Genomic DNA, 20265 nt, shown 5'->3' on the forward strand with positions numbered 1-20265 from the left:
TACCAGTACAGGACCGTCAGCCCCCCACCACTACCAGCACGTAACCATCATTCCCCCACCACTACCAGTACAGGACCGTCAGTCCCCCACCACTACCAGTACAGGACCGTCAGTCCCCCACCACTACCAGTACAGGACCGTCAGCCCCCCACCACTACCAGTACAGGACCGTCAGCCCCCCACCACTACCAGTACAGGACCGTCAGTCCCCCACCACTACCAGTACGTGACCGGCAGCCCCCCCCCACTACCAGCACGTGACCGTCAGTCCCCCACCACTACCAGTACAGGACCCCGTCAGCCCCCCCCCCCCACTACCAGTACAGGACCGTCAGCCCCCCACCACTACCAGTACGTGACCGTCAGCCCCCCCCCACTACCAGTACAGGACCGTCAGCCCCCCACCACTACCAGCACGTGACCGTCATTCCCCCACCACTACCAGTACAGGACCGTCAGTCCCCCACCACTACCAGTACATGACCGTCAGCCCCCCCCCCCCCCCCACTACCAGCACGTGACCGTCACCCCCCCCACTACCAGTACAGGACCGTCAGTCCCCCACCACTACCAGTACAGGACCGTCAGCCCCCCCCCACTACCAGTACAGGACCGTCAGCCCCCCACCACTACCAGCACGTGACCGTCAGCCCCCCCCCCACTACCAGTACAGGACCGTCAGCCCCCCACCACTACCAGCACGTGACCGTCAGTCCCCCACCACTACCAGTACAGGACCGTCAGTCCCCCACCACTACCAGTACAGGACCGTCAGTCCCCCACCACTACCAGTACATGACCGTCAGTCCTCCACCACTACCAGTACAGGACCGTCAGTCCCCCACCACTACCAGTACAGGACCGTCAGTCCCCCACCACTACCAGTACAGGACCGTCAGTCCCCCACCACTACCAGTACAGGACCGTCATCCCCCCACCACTACCAGTACATGACCGTCAGCCCCCCACCACTACCAGTACATGACCGTCAGCCCCCCACCACTACCAGTACAGGACCGTCAGCCCCCCACCACTACCAGTACAGGACCGTCAGCCCCCCACCACTACCAGTACAGGACCGTCATCCCCCCATCACTACCAGTACAGGACCGTCAGCCCCCCCCACCACTACCAGTACGTGACCGTCAGCCCCCCCCACCACTACCAGTACGTGACCGTCAGCCCCCACCACTACCAGTACAGGACCGTCAGCACCCCACCACTACCAGCACAGGACCGTCAGCCCCCCCACCACTACCAGCACAGGACCGTCAGCCCCCCCACCACTACCAGCACAGGACCGTCAGCCCCCCCACCACTACCAGTACAGGACCGTCAGCCCCCCCACCACTACCAGTACAGGACCGTCAGCCCCCCCACCACTACCAGTTCAGGACCGTCAGCCCCCCCCCACCACTAGCAGTACAGGACCGTCAGTCCCCCACCACTACCAGTACATGACCGTCAGCCCCCCACCACTACCAGTACATGACCGTCAGCCCCTCACCACTACCAGTACAGGACCGTCAGCCCCCCACCACTACCAGTACAGGACCGTCAGCCCCCCACCACTACCAGCACGTAACCGTCATTCCCCCACCACTACCAGTACAGGACCGTCAGCCCCCCACCACTACCAGCACAGGACCGTCAGCCCCCCCACCACTACCAGCACAGGACCGTCAGCCCCCCCACCACTACCAGCACAGGACCGTCAGCCCCCCCACCACTACCACCACAGGACCGTCAGCCCCCCCACCACTACCAGCACAGGACCGTCAGCCCCCCCACCACTACCAGTACAGGACCGTCAGCCCCCCCACCACTACCAGTACAGGACCGTCAGCCCCCCCACCACTACCAGTACAGGACCGTCAGCCCCCCCCACCACTACCAGTACAGGACCGTCAGCCCCCCCCACCACTACCAGTACATGACCGTCAGCCCCCCACCACTACCAGTACATGACCGTCAGCCCCCCACCACTACCAGTACAGGACCGTCAGCCCCCCACCACTACCAGTACAGGACCGTCAGTCCCCCACCACTACCAGCACGTAACCGTCATTCCCCCACCACTACCAGTACAGGACCGTCAGCCCCCCACCACTACCAGTACAGGACCGTCAGCCCCCCACCACTACCAGTACAGGACCGTCAGCCCCCCACCACTACCAGTACAGGACCGTCAGCCCCCCACCACTACCAGCACGTAACCGTCATTCCCCCACCACTACCAGTACAGGACCGTCAGCCCCCCACCACTACCAGTACAGGACCATCAGTCCCCCACCACTACCAGTACATGACCGTCAGCCCCCCACCACTACCAGTACAGGACCGTCAGCCCCCCCCCACTACCAGCACGTGACCGTCAGCCCCCCCCCACTACCAGTACAGGACCGTCAGTCCCCCACCACTACCAGTACAGGACCGTCAGCCCCCCCCACGCCCCCCCCACCACTACCAGTACGTGACCGTCAGCCCCCCCCACCACTACCAGCACGTGACCGTCAGCCCCCCACCACTACCAGCACAGGACCGTCAGCCCCCCACCACTACCAGCACAGGACCATCAGCCCCCCCACCACTACCAGCACAGGACCGTCAGCCCCCCCACCACTACCAGCACAGGACCGTCAGCCCCCCCACCACTACCAGCACAGGACCGTCAGCCCCCCCACCACTACCAGCACAGGACCGTCATCCCCCCCCACCACTACCAGCACAGGACCGTCATCCCCCCCACCACTACCAGCACAGGACCGTCAGCCCCCCCACCACTACCAGTACAGGACCGTCAGCCCCCCCACCACTACCAGTACAGGACAGTCAGTCCCCCACCACTACCAGTACATGACCGTCAGCCCCCCACCACTACCAGTACATGACCGTCAGCCCCCCACCACTACCAGTACAGGACAGTCAGCCCCCCACCACTACCAGTACAGGACCGTCAGCCCCCCACCACTACCAGCACGTAACCATCATTCCCCCACCACTACCAGTACAGGACCGTCAGTCCCCCACCACTACCAGTACAGGACCGTCAGTCCCCCACCACTACCAGTACAGGACCGTCAGCCCCCCACCACTACCAGTACAGGACCGTCAGCCCCCCACCACTACCAGTACAGGACCGTCAGTCCCCCACCACTACCAGTACATGACCGGCAGCCCCCCCCCACTACCAGCACGTGACCGTCAGCCCCCCCCCACAACCAGTACAGGACCGTCAGTCCCCCACCACTACCAGTACAGGACCCCGTCAGCCCCCCCCCCCCCCACTACCAGTACAGGACCGTCAGCCCCCCACCACTACCAGTACGTGACCGTCAGCCCCCCCCCACTACCAGTACAGGACCGTCAGCCCCCCAACACTACCAGCACGTGACCGTCATTCCCCCACCACTACCAGTACAGGACCGTCAGTCCCCCACCACTACCAGTACATGACCGTCAGCCCCCCCCCCCCCCCACTACCAGCACGTGACCGTCACCCCCCCCACTACCAGTACAGGACCGTCAGTCCCCCACCACTACCAGTACAGGACCGTCAGCCCCCCCCCACTACCAGTACAGGACCGTCAGCCCCCCACCACTACCAGCACGTGACCGTCAGCCCCCCCCCCACTACCAGTACAGGACCGTCAGCCCCTCACCACTACCAGCACGTGACCGTCAGTCCCCCACCACTACCAGTACAGGACCGTCAGTCCCCCACCACTACCAGTACAGGACCGTCAGTCCCCCACCACTACCAGTACATGACCGTCAGTCCTCCACCACTACCAGTACAGGACCGTCAGTCCCCCACCACTACCAGTACAGGACCGTCAGTCCCCCACCACTACCAGTACAGGACCGTCAGTCCCCCACCACTACCAGTACAGGACCGTCATCCCCCCACCACTACCAGTACATGACCGTCAGCCCCCCACCACTACCAGTACATGACCGTCAGCCCCCCACCACTACCAGTACAGGACCGTCAGCCCCCCACCACTACCAGTACAGGACCGTCAGTCCCCCACCACTACCAGTACAGGACCGTCAGCCCCCCCCACCACTACCAGTACAGGACCGTCAGCCCCCCCCACCACTACCAGTACAGGACCGTCAGCCCCCCCCACGCCCCCCCACCACTACCAGAACGTGACCGTCAGCCCCCCACACCACTACCAGCACGTGACCGTCAGCCCCCCACCACTACCAGTACAGGACCGTCAGCCCCCCCAGCACTACCAGTACCTGACCGCCAGCCCCCCCACCACTACCAGTACAGGACCGTCAGTCCCCCACCACTACCAGTACAGGACCGTCAGGCCCCCCCACCACTACCAGTACAGGACCGTCAGCCCCCCCCACGCCCCCCCCACCACTACCAGTACATGACCGTCAGCCCCCCCCACCACTACCAGCACGTGACCGTCAGCCCCCCCCACCACTACCAGCACGTGACCGTCAGCCCCCCACCACTACCAGCACGTGACCGTCAGCCCCCCACCACTACCAGCACGTGACCGTCAGCCCCCCACCACTACCAGCACGTGACCGTCAGCCCCCCACCACTACCAGCACGTGACCGTCAGCCCCCCACCACTACCAGCACGTGACCGTCAGCCCCCCACTACTACCAGTACAGGACCGTCAGCCCCCCACCACTACCAGTACAGGACCGTCAGCCCCCCCACAACTACCAGTACATGACCGTCATCCCCCCACCACTACCAGTACAGGACCGTCAGCCCCCACCACCACCAGTACAGGACCGTCAGCCCCCACCACTACCAGTACAGGACCGTCAGCCCCCCACCACTACCAGTACAGGACCGTCAGCCCCCCACCACTACCAGCACAGGACCGTCAGCCCCCACCACTACCAGTACAGGACCGTCAGCCCCCCACCACTACCAGTACAGGACCGTCAGCCCCCACCACTACCAGTACAGGAGCGTCAGCCCCCCCCACCACTACCAGTACAGGACCGTCAGCCCCCCACCACTACCAGTACAGGACCGTCAGCCCCCCCACCACTACCAGTACAGGACCGTCAGCCCCCCACCACTACCAGTACAGGACCGTCAGCGCCCCACCACTACCAGTACAGGACCGTCAGCCCCCCACCACTACCAGTACAGGACCGTCAGCGCCCCACCACTACCAGTACAGGACCGTCAGCCCCCCACCACTACCAGTACAGGACCGTCAGTCCCCCACCACTACCAGTACAGGACCGTCAGTCCCCCACCACTACCAGTACAGGACCGTCAGTCCCCCACCACTACCAGTACAGGACCGTCATCCCCCCACCACTACCAGTACATGACCGTCAGCCCCCCACCACTACCAGTACATGACCGTCAGCCCCCCACCACTACCAGTACAGGACCGTCAGCCCCCCACCACTACCAGTACAGGACCGTCAGTCCCCCACCACTACCAGTACAGGACCGTCAGCCCCCCCCACCACTACCAGTACAGGACCGTCAGCCCCCCCCACCACTACCAGTACAGGACCGTCAGCCCCCCCCACGCCCCCCCACCACTACCAGAACGTGACCGTCAGCCCCCCACACCACTACCAGCACGTGACCGTCAGCCCCCCCAGCACTACCAGTACCTGACCGCCAGCCCCCCCACCACTACCAGTACCTGACCGCCAGCCCCCCCACCACTACCAGTACAGGACCGTCAGTCCCCCACCACTACCAGTACAGGACCGTCAGCCCCCCCCACCACTACCAGTACAGGACCGTCAGCCCCCCCCACGCCCCCCCCACCACTACCAGTACATGACCGTCAGCCCCCCCCACCACTACCAGCACGTGACCGTCAGCCCCCCCCACCACTACCAGCACGTGACCGTCAGCCCCCCACCACTACCAGCACGTGACCGTCAGCCCCCCACCACTACCAGCACGTGACCGTCAGCCCCCCACCACTACCAGCACGTGACCGTCAGCCCCCCACCACTACCAGCACGTGACCGTCAGCCCCCCACCACTACCAGTACGTGACCGTCAGCCCCCCACTACTACCAGTACAGGACCGTCAGCCCCCCACCACTACCAGTACAGGACCGTCAGCCCCCCCACAACTACCAGTACATGACCGTCATCCCCCCACCACTACCAGTACAGGACCGTCAGCCCCCACCACCACCAGTACAGGACCGTCAGCCCCCACCACTACCAGTACAGGACCGTCAGCCCCCCACCACTACCAGTACAGGACCGTCAGCCCCCCACCACTACCAGCACAGGACCGTCAGCCCCCACCACTACCAGTACAGGACCGTCAGCCCCCCACCACTACCAGTACAGGACCGTCAGCCCCCACCACTACCAGTACAGGAGCGTCAGCCCCCCCCACCACTACCAGTACAGGACCGTCAGCCCCCCACCACTACCAGTACAGGACCGTCAGCCCCCCCACCACTACCAGTACAGGACCGTCAGCCCCCCACCACTACCAGTACAGGACCGTCAGCGCCCCACCACTACCAGTACAGGACCGTCAGCCCCCCCACCACTACCAGTACAGGACCGTCAGCGCCCCACCACTACCAGTACAGGACCGTCAGCCCCCCACCACTACCAGTACAGGACCGTCAGCCCCCCACCACTACCAGTACAGGACCGTCAGCCCCCCACCACTACCAGTACAGGACCGTCAGCCCCCCCACCACTACCAGTACAGGACCGTCAGCCCCCCCACCACTACCAGTACAGGACCGTCAGCCCCCCACCACTACCAGTACAGGACCGTCAGCCCCCCACCACTACCAGTACAGGACCGTCAGCCCCCCACCACTACCAGTACAGGACCGTCAGCCCCCCACCACTACCAGTACAGGACCGTCAACCCCCCACCACTACCAGTACAGGACCGTCAGCCCCCCACCACTACCAGTACAGGACCGTCAGCCCCCCACCACTACCAGTACAGGACCGTCAGCCCCCCACCACTACCAGTACAGGACCGTCAGCCCCCCACCACTACCAGTACAGGACCGTCAGCCCCCCACCACTACCAGTACAGGAGCGTCAGCCCCCACCACTACCAGTACGTGACCGTCAGCCCCCACCACTACCAGTACAGGACCGTCAGCCCCCCCCACCACTACCAGTACAGGACCGTCAGCCCCCCACCACTACCAGTACGTGACCGTCAGCCCCCACCACTACCAGTACAGGACCGTCAGCCCCCCACCACTACCAGTACAGGACCGTCAGCCCCCCACCACTACCAGTACAGGACCGTCAGCCCCCACCACTACCAGTACAGGACCGTCAGCCCCCCACCACTACCAGTACAGGACCGTCAGCCCCCCCACCACTACCAGTACAGGACGGTCAGCCCCCACCACTACCAGTACAGGACCGTCAGCCCCCCACCACTACCAGTACAGGACCGTCAGCCCCCCCCACCACTACCAGTACAGGACCGTCAGCCCCCCACCACTACCAGTACAGGACCGTCAGCCCCCCCACCACTACCAGTACAGGACCGTCAGCCCCCCACCACTACCAGTACAGGACCGTCAGCCCCCCACCACTACCAGTACAGGACCGTCAGCCCCCCCACCACTACCAGTACAGGACCGTCAGCGCCCCACCACTACCAGTACAGGACCGTCAGCCCCCCACCACTACCAGTACAGGACCGTCAGCCCCCCACCACTACCAGTACAGGACCGTCAGCCCCCCACCACTACCAGTACAGGACCGTCAGCCCCCCCACCACTACCAGTACAGGACCGTCAGCCCCCCCACCACTACCAGTACAGGACCGTCAGCCCCCCACCACTACCAGTACAGGACCGTCAGCCCCCCACCACTACCAGTACAGGACCGTCAGCCCCCCACCACTACCAGTACAGGACCGTCAGCGCCCCACCACTACCAGTACAGGACCGTCAGCCCCCCCCCACTACCAGTACAGGACCGTCAGCCCCCCACCACTACCAGTACGTGACCGTCAGCCCCCCCCCCCCACTACCAGTACAGGACCGTCAGCCCCCCACCACTACCAGCACGTGACCGTCAGTCCCCCACCACTACCAGTACAGGACCGTCAGTCCCCCACCACTACCAGTACAGGACCGTCAGTCCCCCACCACTACCAGTACATGACCGTCAGTCCTCCACCACTACCAGTACAGGACCGTCAGTCCCCCACCACTACCAGTACAGGACCGTCAGTCCCCCACCACTACCAGTACAGGACCGTCAGTCCCCCACCACTACCAGTACAGGACCGTCATCCCCCCACCACTACCAGTACATGACCGTCAGCCCCCCACCACTACCAGTACATGACCGTCAGCCCCCCACCACTACCAGTACAGGACCGTCAGCCCCCCACCACTACCAGTACAGGACCGTCAGTCCCCCACCACTACCAGTACAGGACCGTCAGCCCCCCCCACCACTACCAGTACAGGACCGTCAGCCCCCCCACCACTACCAGTACAGGACCGTCAGCCCCCCCCACGCCCCCCCACCACTACCAGAACGTGACCGTCAGCCCCCCACACCACTACCAGCACGTGACCGTCAGCCCCCCACCACTACCAGTACAGGACCGTCAGCCCCCCCAGCACTACCAGTACCTGACCGCCAGCCCCCCCACCACTACCAGTACAGGACCGTCAGTCCCCCACCACTACCAGTACAGGACCGTCAGCCCCCCCACCACTACCAGTACAGGACCGTCAGCCCCCCCCACGCCCCCCCCACCACTACCAGTACAGGACCGTCAGTCCCCCACCACTACCAGTACGTGACCGTCAGCTCCCCACCACTACCAGTACGTGACCGTCAGCCCCCCCACCACTACCAGCACGTGACCGTCAGTCCCCCACCACTACCAGTACAGGACTGTCAGTCCCCCACCACTACCAGTACATGACCGTCAGTCCTCCACCACTACCAGTACAGGAGCGTCAGCCCCCCACCACTACCAGTACGTGAACGTCATCCCCCCACCACTACCAGTACAGGACCGTCATCCCCCCACCACTACCAGTACAGGACCGTCAGCCCCCCCACCACTACCAGTACAGGAGCGTCAGCCCCCCACCACTACCAGTACGTGAACGTCATCCCCCCACCACTACCAGTACAGGACCGTCATCCCCCCACCACTACCAGTACAGGACCGTCAGCCCCCCCACCACTACCAGTACAGGAGCGTCAGCCCCCCACCACTACCAGTACGTGAACGTCATCCCCCCACCACTACCAGTACAGGACCGTCAGCCCCCCCACCACTACCAGTACAGGACCGTCAGCCCCCCCACCACTACCAGTACGTGAACGTCATCCCCCCACCACTACCAGTACGTGACCGTCAGCCCCCACCACTACCAGTACGTGACCGTCAGCTCCCCACCACTACCAGTACAGGACCGTCAGCCCCCACCACTACCAGTACAGGACCGTCAGCCCCCACCACTACCAGTACAGGACCGTCAGCCCCCACCACTACCAGAACAGGACCGTCAGTCCCCCACCACTACCAGTACAGGACCGTCAGCCCCCCACCACTACCAGTACAGGACCGTCAGCCCCCCACCACTACCAGTACAGGACCGTCAGCCCCCCACCACTACCAGTACAGGACCGTCAGCCCCCCACCACTACCAGTACAGGACCGTCAGCCCCCCACCACTACCAGTACAGGACCGTCAGCCCCCCACCACTACCAGTACAGGACCGTCAGCCCCCCACCACTACCAGTACAGGACCGTCAGCCCCCCACCACTACCAGTACAGGACCGTCAGCCCCCCACCACTACCAGTACAGGACCGTCAGCCCCCCACCACTACCAGTACAGGACCGTCAGCCCCCCACCACTACCAGTACAGGACCGTCAGCCCCCCACCACTACCAGTACAGGAGCGTCAGCCCCCACCACTACCAGTACGTGACCGTCAGCCCCCACCACTACCAGTACAGGACCGTCAGCCCCCCCCACCACTACCAGTACAGGACCGTCAGCCCCCCACCACTACCAGTACAGGACCGTCAGCCCCCCCACCACTACCAGTACGTGACCGTCAGCCCCCACCACTACCAGTACAGGACCGTCAGCCCCCCACCACTACCAGTACAGGACCGTCAGCCCCCCACCACTACCAGTACAGGACCGTCAGCCCCCACCACTACCAGTACAGGACCGTCAGCCCCCCACCACTACCAGTACAGGACCGTCAGCCCCCCCACCACTACCAGTACAGGACCGTCAGCCCCCCACCACTACCAGTACAGGACCGTCAGCCCCCCACCACTACCAGTACAGGACCGTCAGCCCCCCACCACTACCAGCACAGGACCGTCAGCCCCCCCACCACTACCAGTACAGGACCGTCAGCCCCCACCACTACCAGTACAGGACCGTCAGCCCCCCACCACTACCAGTACAGGACCGTCAGCCCCCCACCACTACCAGTACAGGACCGTCAGCCCCCCACCACTACCAGTACAGGACCGTCAGCCCCCACCACTACCAGTACAGGAGCGTCAGCCCCCCACCACTACCAGTACAGGACCGTCAGCCCCCCACCACTACCAGTACAGGACCGTCAGCCCCCCACCACTACCAGTACAGGACCGTCAGCCCCCACCACTACCAGTACAGGACCGTCAGCCCCCCCCACCACTACCAGTACAGGACCGTCAGCCCCCCACCACTACCAGTACAGGACCGTCAGCCCCCCCCACCACTACCAGTACAGGACCGTCAGCCCCCCACCACTACCAGTACAGGACCGTCAGCGCCCCACCACTACCAGTACAGGACCGTCAGCCCCCCCACCACTACCAGTACAGGACCGTCAGCGCCCCACCACTACCAGTACAGGACCGTCAGCCCCCCACCACTACCAGCACAGGACCGTCAGCCCCCCCACCACTACCAGTACATGACCGTCAGCCCCCCACCACTACCAGTACAGGACCGTCAGCCCCCCACCACTACCAGTACAGGACCGTCAGCCCCCCACCACTACCAGTACAGGACCGTCAGCCCCCCACCACTACCAGTACAGGACCGTCAGCCCCCCACCACTACCAGTACAGGACCGTCAGCCCCCCCCACCACTACCAGTACAGGACCGTCAGCCCCCCCACCACTACCAGTACAGGACCGTCAGCCCCCCCACCACTACCAGTACAGGACCGTCAGCCCCCCACCACTACCAGTACAGGACCGTCAGCCCCCCACCACTACCAGTACAGGACCGTCAGCCCCCCCACCACTACCAGTACAGGACCGTCAGCCCCCCCACCACTACCAGTACAGGACCGTCAGCCCCCCACCACTACCAGTACAGGACCGTCAGCCCCCCACCACTACCAGTACAGGACCGTCATCCCCCCACCACTACCAGTACAGGACCGTCAGCCCCCCACCACTACCAGTACAGGACCGTCAGCCCCCCACCACTACCAGTACAGGACCGTCAGCCCCCCACCACTACCAGTACAGGACCGTCATCCCCCCACCACTACCAGTACAGGACCGTCATCCCCCCACCACTACCAGTACAGGACCGTCAGCCTCCCCCACCACTACCAGTACAGGACCGTCAGCCCCCCCCACCACTACCAGTACATGACCGTCAGCCCCCCACCACTACCAGTACAGGACCGTCATCCCCCCACCACTACCAGTACAGGACCGTCAGCCTCCCCCACCACTACCAGTACAGGACCGTCAGCCCCCCCCACCACTACCAGTACATGACCGTCAGCCCCCCCACCACTACCAGTACAGGACCGTCAGCCCCCCACCACTACCAGCACAGGACAGTCAGCCCCCCACCACTACCAGTACAGGACCGTCATCCCCCCACCACCACCAGTACAGGACCGTCAGCCCCCCACCACTACCAGTACAGGACCGTCAGCCTCCCACCACTACCAGTACAGGACCGTCAGCCCCCCCACCACTACCAGTACATGACCGTCAGCCTCCCCCACCACTACCAGTACAGGACCGTCAGCCCCCCCCACCACTACCAGTACAGGACCGTCAGCCCCCCCCACCACTACCAGTACATGACCGTCAGCCCCCCACCACTACCAGTACAGGACCGTCATCCCCCCACCACTACCAGTACAGGACCGTCAGCCTCCCCCACCACTACCAGTACAGGACCGTCAGCCCCCCCCACCACTACCAGTACATGACCGTCAGCCCCCCCACCACTACCAGTACAGGACCGTCAGCCCCCCACCACTACCAGCACAGGACAGTCAGCCCCCCACCACTACCAGTACAGGACCGTCATCCCCCCACCACCACCAGTACAGGACCGTCAGCCCCCCACCACTACCAGTACAGGACCGTCAGCCCCCCACCACTACCAGTACACCACCATAATAATATGTATTCCCTTTTATAGCGCTATTAATTCCATAGCGCTGTACACACATCATCACTGTCCCCATTGGGGCTCTCCACAGCGCAGCCTCCTGTGCCCCCTTCTCTCCGCCCCCGGGGTCACCTCTCGCGCAGTCGCTCCGTAATATAATCCTTTCCAGATTTTCTCTTTCCGCTAAACAGAAGAACCAGCCGGGGAGCCGCCATCACTGCCCGGCACCGGAGCCACGCCCACACACAGTGCGGACACGCCCCCGGCACCGCTAACCCCGCCCGAACACTGCTAGGTCCGCCCACACACGGCTCGTTTCCGTGACTCCAGGTTCTACTCCCGCCCAGTCTCCAGAGTGAGCCCGCCTCCTGCTCACAGTCACGCCACCCAATCAGGAGCATGACAGAGGCGGCGCAGCCAATCACAGGCCGGTTTTGGCAGCTGTAAGAAAAATCTGTATCCCTAACACCCCAGCCTCCTCTGCAGCCTCCTCTGTCCTTCAGCCTCCTCCATCCAGCCTCCTCTGTCCTCCCTCCTCTGCAGCCTCCTCTGTCCTTCAGCCTCCTCCTCCATCCAGCCTCCTCTGTCCTCCCTCCTCTGCAGCCTCCTCTGTCCTTCAGCCTCCTCCTCCATCCAGCCTCCTCTGTTCTCCTCTACAAACTCCCATGTCCTTTAGCCTCCACCCTCCTCTACAGACTCCTCTGCAGCCTCCTTTGTCCTTAAGCCTACAGACTCAACTCCTCTGTCCTCCCTCCAGACTCCTCTACAGTCTCCTCTGTCCTCCTCTTCAGCTTACTCTGTCTTCCTCCCTCCAGACTCCTCTATCCTCCTCCCTCCAGACTCCTCTACAGTCTCCTCTGTCCTCCTCCCTCCAGACTCCTCTAGTCTCCTCTGTCCTCCTCCCTCCAGCCTCTATAGTCTCCTCTGTCCTCCTTCCTCCAGACTCCTCTATAGCCTCCTCTGTCCTCCTTCCTCCAGACTCCTCTGCAGCCTCCCTTTATTCCCACCAGACTCCTCTGTCCTCCTCCCTTCAGCTCCCTGTCCTCCCTCCAGACTCCTTTGCAGCCTCCTTTGTCCTCCTCTCCAGCCTAGTCTGTCTTTTTTCCCTCCAGGTTCCTCTGCAGCCTCCTCTGTCCTCCCTCCAGCCTCCTCTGTTCTCCTTCAAGACTTCTGTCCTTCTCCCTCCATTACCCTCCAGTCTCATCTCTCCTCCCTCCAGACTCCTGTTTAGCTTCCTCTGTCCTCCCTTCAGCTTCCTCTGCTGTTCTTCCTCAAGACTCCTGTTCTGTCTCCAGCTTCCTCTGTCCTCACTCCAGACTTCTGTCCTCCTCCCTCCAGACTCCTCTGCAGCCTCCTCTCTCCAACCTCCTCTGCAGCATCTTCAGTCCTCCCTTCAGCCTCTTCTCTCCAGACTCCTCTTAAGCCTCCTCGGTCCTCTGCAGCCTCCTCTGTCCTCCCTCCAGGATCCTCTGCAGCCTTCTCTTTCCAGACTCCTTTGTCCTCCAGACTTCTCTGCAGACCTCTGTCCTCCTTCCAGATTCCTCTCTCCAGCCTCCTCTGTCCTCTTCCCTCCAGACTAATCTGTCCTTTACCTTCCTCCTGAGACACCTGTAGCCTCCTCTATTTTCCTCTACAGCATCTTCTGCCCTCCTCCCAGACTCCTTTGTCCTCAGCCTTCTCTGCAGACCCCTGTCCTCCTTCCAGAGTCCTCCCTCCAGCCTCCTCTGTCCTCCTCCCTCCTCTGTCCTCCTCCCTCCAAACTCCTCTACAGTCTCCTGTCCTCCTCCCTCCAGACTCCTCTATAGTCTCCTGTCCTCCTCCCTCCAGACTCCTCTACAGTCTCCTGTCCTCCTCCCTCCAGACTCCTCTACAGTCTCCTGTCCTCCTCCCTCCAGACTCCTCTACAGTCTCCTGTCCTCCTCCCTCCAGACTCCTCTACAGTCTCCTGTCCTCCTCCCTCCAGACCCCTCTACAGTCTCCTGTCCTCCTCCCTCCAGACCCCTCTACAGTCTCCTGTCCTCCTCCCTCCAGACTCCTCTACAGTCTCCTGTCCTCCTCCCTCCTGTCTTCCATCCCCTTTTTCCTCCTGGCTGATTCCTGCTACCTTACAGCAGGTATAGGGGCAGATCACCGTCCTCCCCTGTGAGTGCCCTCACCGCTGCGTCTGATCATCGCCTGCAGTAGTGCCTGGGTCACGGTCCACCCTGCCCCCTCCATCGTGTCGGCTCTTATAATCGACCGTTGTGCTTGTCGTCGTCACTGGGGAACCATTTGCCAAGAAATGGAGCAGCAGAGGCAGAGTGAAAGGCCACTCATCTGTCCCCTGTCCGGGGTGGTCCACACCCGGCTCTATAGAGCTGCGCTCCTCCCTGCCGGGTGCGCCTCTGCCCTCGGGTACATTGTAGGGCCCGCTTGTGCATTGTAGGGCCTGTGTGGTATGTCAGATCGCTGCGGGAAAGATTTTGGAGGATCAGTGTTTTATATTTAATGTAACCAAAAGCATCAGGACCTTGTGCTATGCCTGTCCTCAAGAGAGACTCCCCTCTCCCTCCGTCCCTGGACAGCCTCCTTTACTCCTCGCACCTTCACCGCCATCCCCCCACTCAGACTCCCCTCCACCTCCCTAGACTCTCCTCGCTACCCGAATTCCCCCCCCCCCCCGATTTCCGCATCCTAGAATTGCCAATGTATGTAAAGCGCTGTGGAATTAATATTTATTCAGTTATATAGCGCTATTATCTCCTCTGTTACCGACCCTGACTCCCAAACTCCCCTACCCTCAACTCTCATGCTTGGGAGACCCCTTCGCCCTCGCACCCTTCTCTGCTGCTGGCCCTCGCTCCCCAGACTCCCTTCTGCCCCCCACTCTCGTATTTGGGATTCCCCTTTGCCCTCGCTCCCCAGACTCCCTTCTGCCCCCCACTCTCGTATTTGGGATTCCCCTTTGCCCTCGCTCCCCAGACTCCCTTCTGCCCCCCACTCTCGTATTTGGGATTCCCCTTTGCCCTCGCTCCCCAGACTCCCTTCTGCCCCCCACTCTCGTATTTGGGATTCGCCTTTGCCCTCGCTCCCCAGACTCCCTTCTGCCCCCCACTCTAGTATTTGGGATTCCCCTTTGCCCTCGCTCCCCAGACTCCCTTCTGCCCCCGACTCTCATGCTTGGGATTCCCCTTTGCCCTCGCTCCCCAGACTCCCTTCTGCCCCCCACTCTCGTATTTGGGATTCCCCTTTGCCCTCGCTCCCCAGACTCCCTTCTGCCCCCCACTCTCGTATTTGGGATTCTCCTTTGCCTTTGCACCCTGGACCCCTCTTCGCCACCAATAATCGCTCCCCAGACTCCCCTCCGCCCCAGACTCTCGTACTTGGGAATCCTGTCTGCTGTGACACCTTTTCCAAAAAAAAAAAAGTTTGCACTCTGAAATACTAAAGCCTGAAAGCCATGAATGTGAGAATACCGGCCTGCATTACTGCTCAGGAAATTAAGAAAATCAGATATTTAACATACAAAATCGGCCATTTTCTAGTTGCCCAGTCGCCGCGTCATGGCATATCTCGTATACTGGGAACCTACTCTGTACTGAAGCCGCTCTCGGGGTTACCTCCTGTGTGTGGCACGTAGGAACCACTATTTCCAAGCCAACTGTCAACACCTAGCACCCTGCTATTCTTTATGCTTGACTGACAGTGGACATCTCCAATTTTCAGGGGTAACCCTCTGCTCAGCATGGACAGGGCAGCCCCCCATAGTATAACACAAAAAACTGGAACGTTTTAGAACTTTTATTTCCAAAGTGCATTAGTTCAGTGAGAATTAAATTAAAACAGCAAACCACAATAAACACACAACAAAATAAAAAGCGACCCAGTGTGTGGACGAGAAGAGCAGCGGTGAACGCAGGACCATCCTCCAAGACAATCGGGAGAGGAGCAGCACCAGGCTCCATCTGCAGCGAGGACACTCACCACCCAAGGCCAGAAGGGAAGGAAACACAAGAAGTACAAGGGCACAGGACAGGTATGGAGACGTCTTCTCTCACAGCTCCACGTCTGGCCTCTGCCCCGCTGCTGCCTGCTGGGTGGTCTGTCCTTGCTGCCATGGTGGCTGCGTGGTGGCTAGTACAGTGCAGCTAGTAGGTGGCCATTCTACTATGTGTAATTTACGGTTGGTCGGTAGAGATTGGGGGAAAAAGGTTTCTGCCTCTGTGGCATGGACAGGACCTCTATTAATTGGACCGACTTCCGTCCTTAATCATGAACGTCTTAGCCATTATGGCAGTGACTGCCACTGAAATCACGTGGACCTCTCTGCCGTGGCCAGAACGATACTATGTAGGGGCAGCTTCTCGGTCATCTACAGCCCGAAGGCCAGGAAAACATAAGGAATAAACCAGAACGGACGTCAGCTTCTAGGTTCGCACCACTCACTGATCGGACGCTTTTTCTCTTCCCGGGGGGGGAAAGGGCAACACTACACCTCCCCACAACCCAACCCTAATACTGGTGTCAGCACAGATTACTGGTGAGAATGGCTATTATCTTAAAACTATTGTCTATCATCTTCCTATAAGAAAGATCAAAGCAAAAACAACAACAGCAAAGACGTAACAAGGTGGAAAACTGGAGGGAAAACCCGTTCTGTGGAGCAGAAGGCACGAGATGGAAAGAGAGGGCGAAAACCAGCAAATAGTGCAAAGTCCTGGAAGACGTCACGTGGCCATGAGCAGCGAGGACTATGGAAGCGCGTGACGGTAAGGCAGCAACGGGCAATACAACATCTTCCCAATTCTACTATCTCCTTAATATGAACACCCCCCTCCAGGCAATGGAAACCATCACTGGGACAGGTGAAGAAAATGAATTGGGGACAAAATGACTAATGTCTCCTGGGGAAATTAGGAGGGTCATCGTGCTTGTGGTGGTTGTCCATTGGTCTGCTCTCTTCAGCATTGTTGTGGTGACCATGTCTATCCTTGTGATGTCCATGCTTATGGTGGTCTTTGTCCTTGTGATAGTTTCTATCCCGGTCATCCGTATGCCTATGTTCTTTGTCATATTTGTGGTGGTAGTCCTCATCCCTGTCATCTTTATGCTTATGATCTTTGCCATGCTTGTGGTAGTCCCCATCCTCATGGCTTTTGTCGTGGTGGTAGTCCCCATCCCTGTTGTCCCCATGCTTATGGTCTTTGTAATACTTATGGTAGTCCCCATGCTTATGGCCCTTGTCATGCTTGTGGTGGTAGTCCCCATCCCCGTCGTTCTTACGATTATGGGTTTTGTCATGCTTGTGGACGTAGTCCCCATGTTTATGGCTTGTGCCATGCTTGTGGTGGTAGTCCCCATGCTTATGGCCCTGATCATGCTTGTGGTCGTAATCCCCATCCCTGTTGCCCCTATCCTCATGGACTTTGTCTTGGTTACTGTAGTAATCCCCATGCTCATGACCTTTGTCATGCTTGTGGGGGTAGTTCCTATGCACAAGGTCTTTGTCGTGTTTGTGGTGGTAATCCCCATCCTTGTTGCCCCCCTGGTCATGGCCTTTGTCATGCTTGTGGGGGTAGTCCCTATGCTCATGGCCTTTGTCATGCTTGTGGTGGTAATCCCCATCCCTGTCCTTGGCCATTTCATGCTTTTGATGATAATTTCCATGTTTGTCCTTGTTATGTTTTTGGTAGTCCTCTTGCCCGTTCCCAGGTTCCTCATATTTGAAGTGGTGCCCTCTACGTCTGCCATCATCCTCCTGCTTCTGGTTGTAACTTACTGTAGGGTAATGTTGATTAAATTTGTGATTGAAGTCAGGCTGTCCATGTCTGTGGTCACCACCTGTCCATGGTTTATGATCACGGTGGTCTCCATAACTCTCGGACAACTGATGCAACTTGTTGTTGGCGTCTTTCTCACGTTTCTTTGACCAATAATGCTCATGTTCTCTGTCTTCCTTGACTTTATTGGGGCTCTTACCTTTATATTTGTAAGAATCTATTCCGGATTCCTCATCAAGAGACGGCTGCTTCTTGTAGGAGTTGTGCTTGTCTTGACGTTTCTTCCAGTCGCCATCTTTCTCATATTTTTTGTCAAAGTGGCGATCATTGTGTTGACCTCCCCCAGGCTTGTTGTCAGGGTATTTGGGTTTCTTCTCAGAATGGTGGCCATGATGATGAAAAGAGCCATCGTTCCCAGCATGGTCGTTGTATTTGGGTGATCGGTGGTGGCTTTTGGCATTAGGTTTGTGTTCCTTCTCAAATTTATGGTCAGATTTTTCTTCGTTCGGAGTGTTTGTAGGCCACATCTTGAGGTCACGGGACTCTACATGGTGGTCAGTCCTGATGGGCTTGTTATCCACGGGATGTTTGTGATTGGAACGGTTGAGACCTTGGTCATAAGTCTCCAGTTTTCCAGATTGTTTGTAGTACTTCGTTTTCCGCTGCTCATCCTTCTTGGCAAATCTATAAGAGGAATTAAGACCTGGAAGACGTTATTAGAGGAAGTGTCAGTAACTGGTCAAAAAATATAATAACTGGATGATCTACAAGTAAAACTGCTGCCCCCCAACTGGTACAACAAGGGAAGAGAGCAACGTGGCAGCGCTGGGACGGCTGGAGGTCTCCTAAACAAGGATGGCTAAAATAGATAATGCTGTGGAAATACAAGCGCAGCTCAACAAGCTAGAATGTCAGCAAAAGGTTAATTTCAGTAATTCAATACAAAAAGGGAAACGCGTATATTATATAGAGTCATTACACACAGAGGGATCTATTCCTATATATTATCTAGAGTCATTACACACAGAGGGATCTATTCCTATTATATAGAGTCATTACACACAGAGGGATCTATTCCTATATATTATCTAGAGTCATTACACACAGAGGGATCTATTCCTATTATATAGAGTCATTACACACAGAGGGATCTATTCCTATATATTATCTAGAGTCATTACACACAGAGGGATCTATTCCTATATATTATATAGAGTCATTACACACAGAGGGATCTATTCCTATATATTATATAGAGTCATTACACACAGAGGGATGTGTTCCTATATATTATAGAGTCATTACACACAGAGGAATCTATTCCTATATATTATATAGTCATTACACACAGAGGAATCTATTCCTATATATGATATAGTCATTACACACAGAGGGATCTATTCCTATATATTAGAGTCATTACACACAGAGGAATCTATTCAAATATATATTATATAGAGTCATTACACACAGAGGGATGTGTTCCTATATATTATAGAGTCATTACACACAGAGGAATCTATTCCTATATATTATATAGTCATTACACACAGAGGAATCTATTCCTATATATTATATAGTCATTACACACAGAGGGATCTATTCCTATATATGATATAGTCATTACACACAGAGGGATCTATTCCTATATATGATATAGTCATTACACACAGAGGGATCTATTCCTATATATTATAGAGTCATTACACACAGAGGAATCTATTCAAATATATATTATATAGAGTCATTACACACAGAGGGATGTGTTCCTATATATTATAGAGTCATTACACACAGAGGAATCTATTCCTATATATTATATAGTCATTACACACAGAGGAATCTATTCCTATATATTATATAGTCATTACACACAGAGGGATCTATTCCTATATATGATATAGTCATTACACACAGAGGGATCTATTCCTATATATGATATAGTCATTACACACAGAGGGATCTGTTCCTATATATTATATAGTCATTACACACAGAGGGATCTGTTCCTATTATATAGAGTCATTACACACAGAAGGATGTATTCCTATATATTATATAGAGTCATTACACACAGAGGGATCTATTCCTATATATTATATAGGGTCATTACACACAGA

The 20265-nt window shown here is 58.6% G+C and overlaps 2 protein-coding genes across 5 annotated transcripts in view; both read right to left on the bottom strand.

The window, feature by feature from the left end:
* Nucleotides 1-12816, bottom strand: part of PMVK (phosphomevalonate kinase) — a 30785-nt gene extending 17969 nt beyond the window's left edge. Inside the window, exon 1 of the mRNA XM_075329514.1 lies at nt 12519-12816. Within this exon, the coding sequence (XP_075185629.1) occupies nt 12519-12787 (269 nt within the window). The 5' untranslated portion in view covers nt 12788-12816. The remainder of the gene's footprint in view (nt 1-12518) is intronic.
* A 3335-nt stretch (nt 12817-16151) lies between these two features.
* PBXIP1 (PBX homeobox interacting protein 1) overlaps nt 16152-20265 on the bottom strand; it is a 38395-nt gene continuing 34281 nt past the window's right edge. For all 4 annotated transcript variants that reach the window (XM_075330439.1, XM_075330442.1, XM_075330441.1 and 1 more), the window contains exon 12: nt 16152-18829. In XM_075330439.1, the coding sequence (XP_075186554.1) occupies nt 17260-18829 (1570 nt within the window). In that variant the 3' untranslated portion in view covers nt 16152-17259. The remainder of the gene's footprint in view (nt 18830-20265) is intronic.

The sequence above is a fragment of the Anomaloglossus baeobatrachus genome, chromosome 12 (genome assembly GCF_048569485.1).
Source record: "Anomaloglossus baeobatrachus isolate aAnoBae1 chromosome 12, aAnoBae1.hap1, whole genome shotgun sequence".
Taxonomy (NCBI): domain Eukaryota; kingdom Metazoa; phylum Chordata; class Amphibia; order Anura; family Aromobatidae; genus Anomaloglossus; species Anomaloglossus baeobatrachus.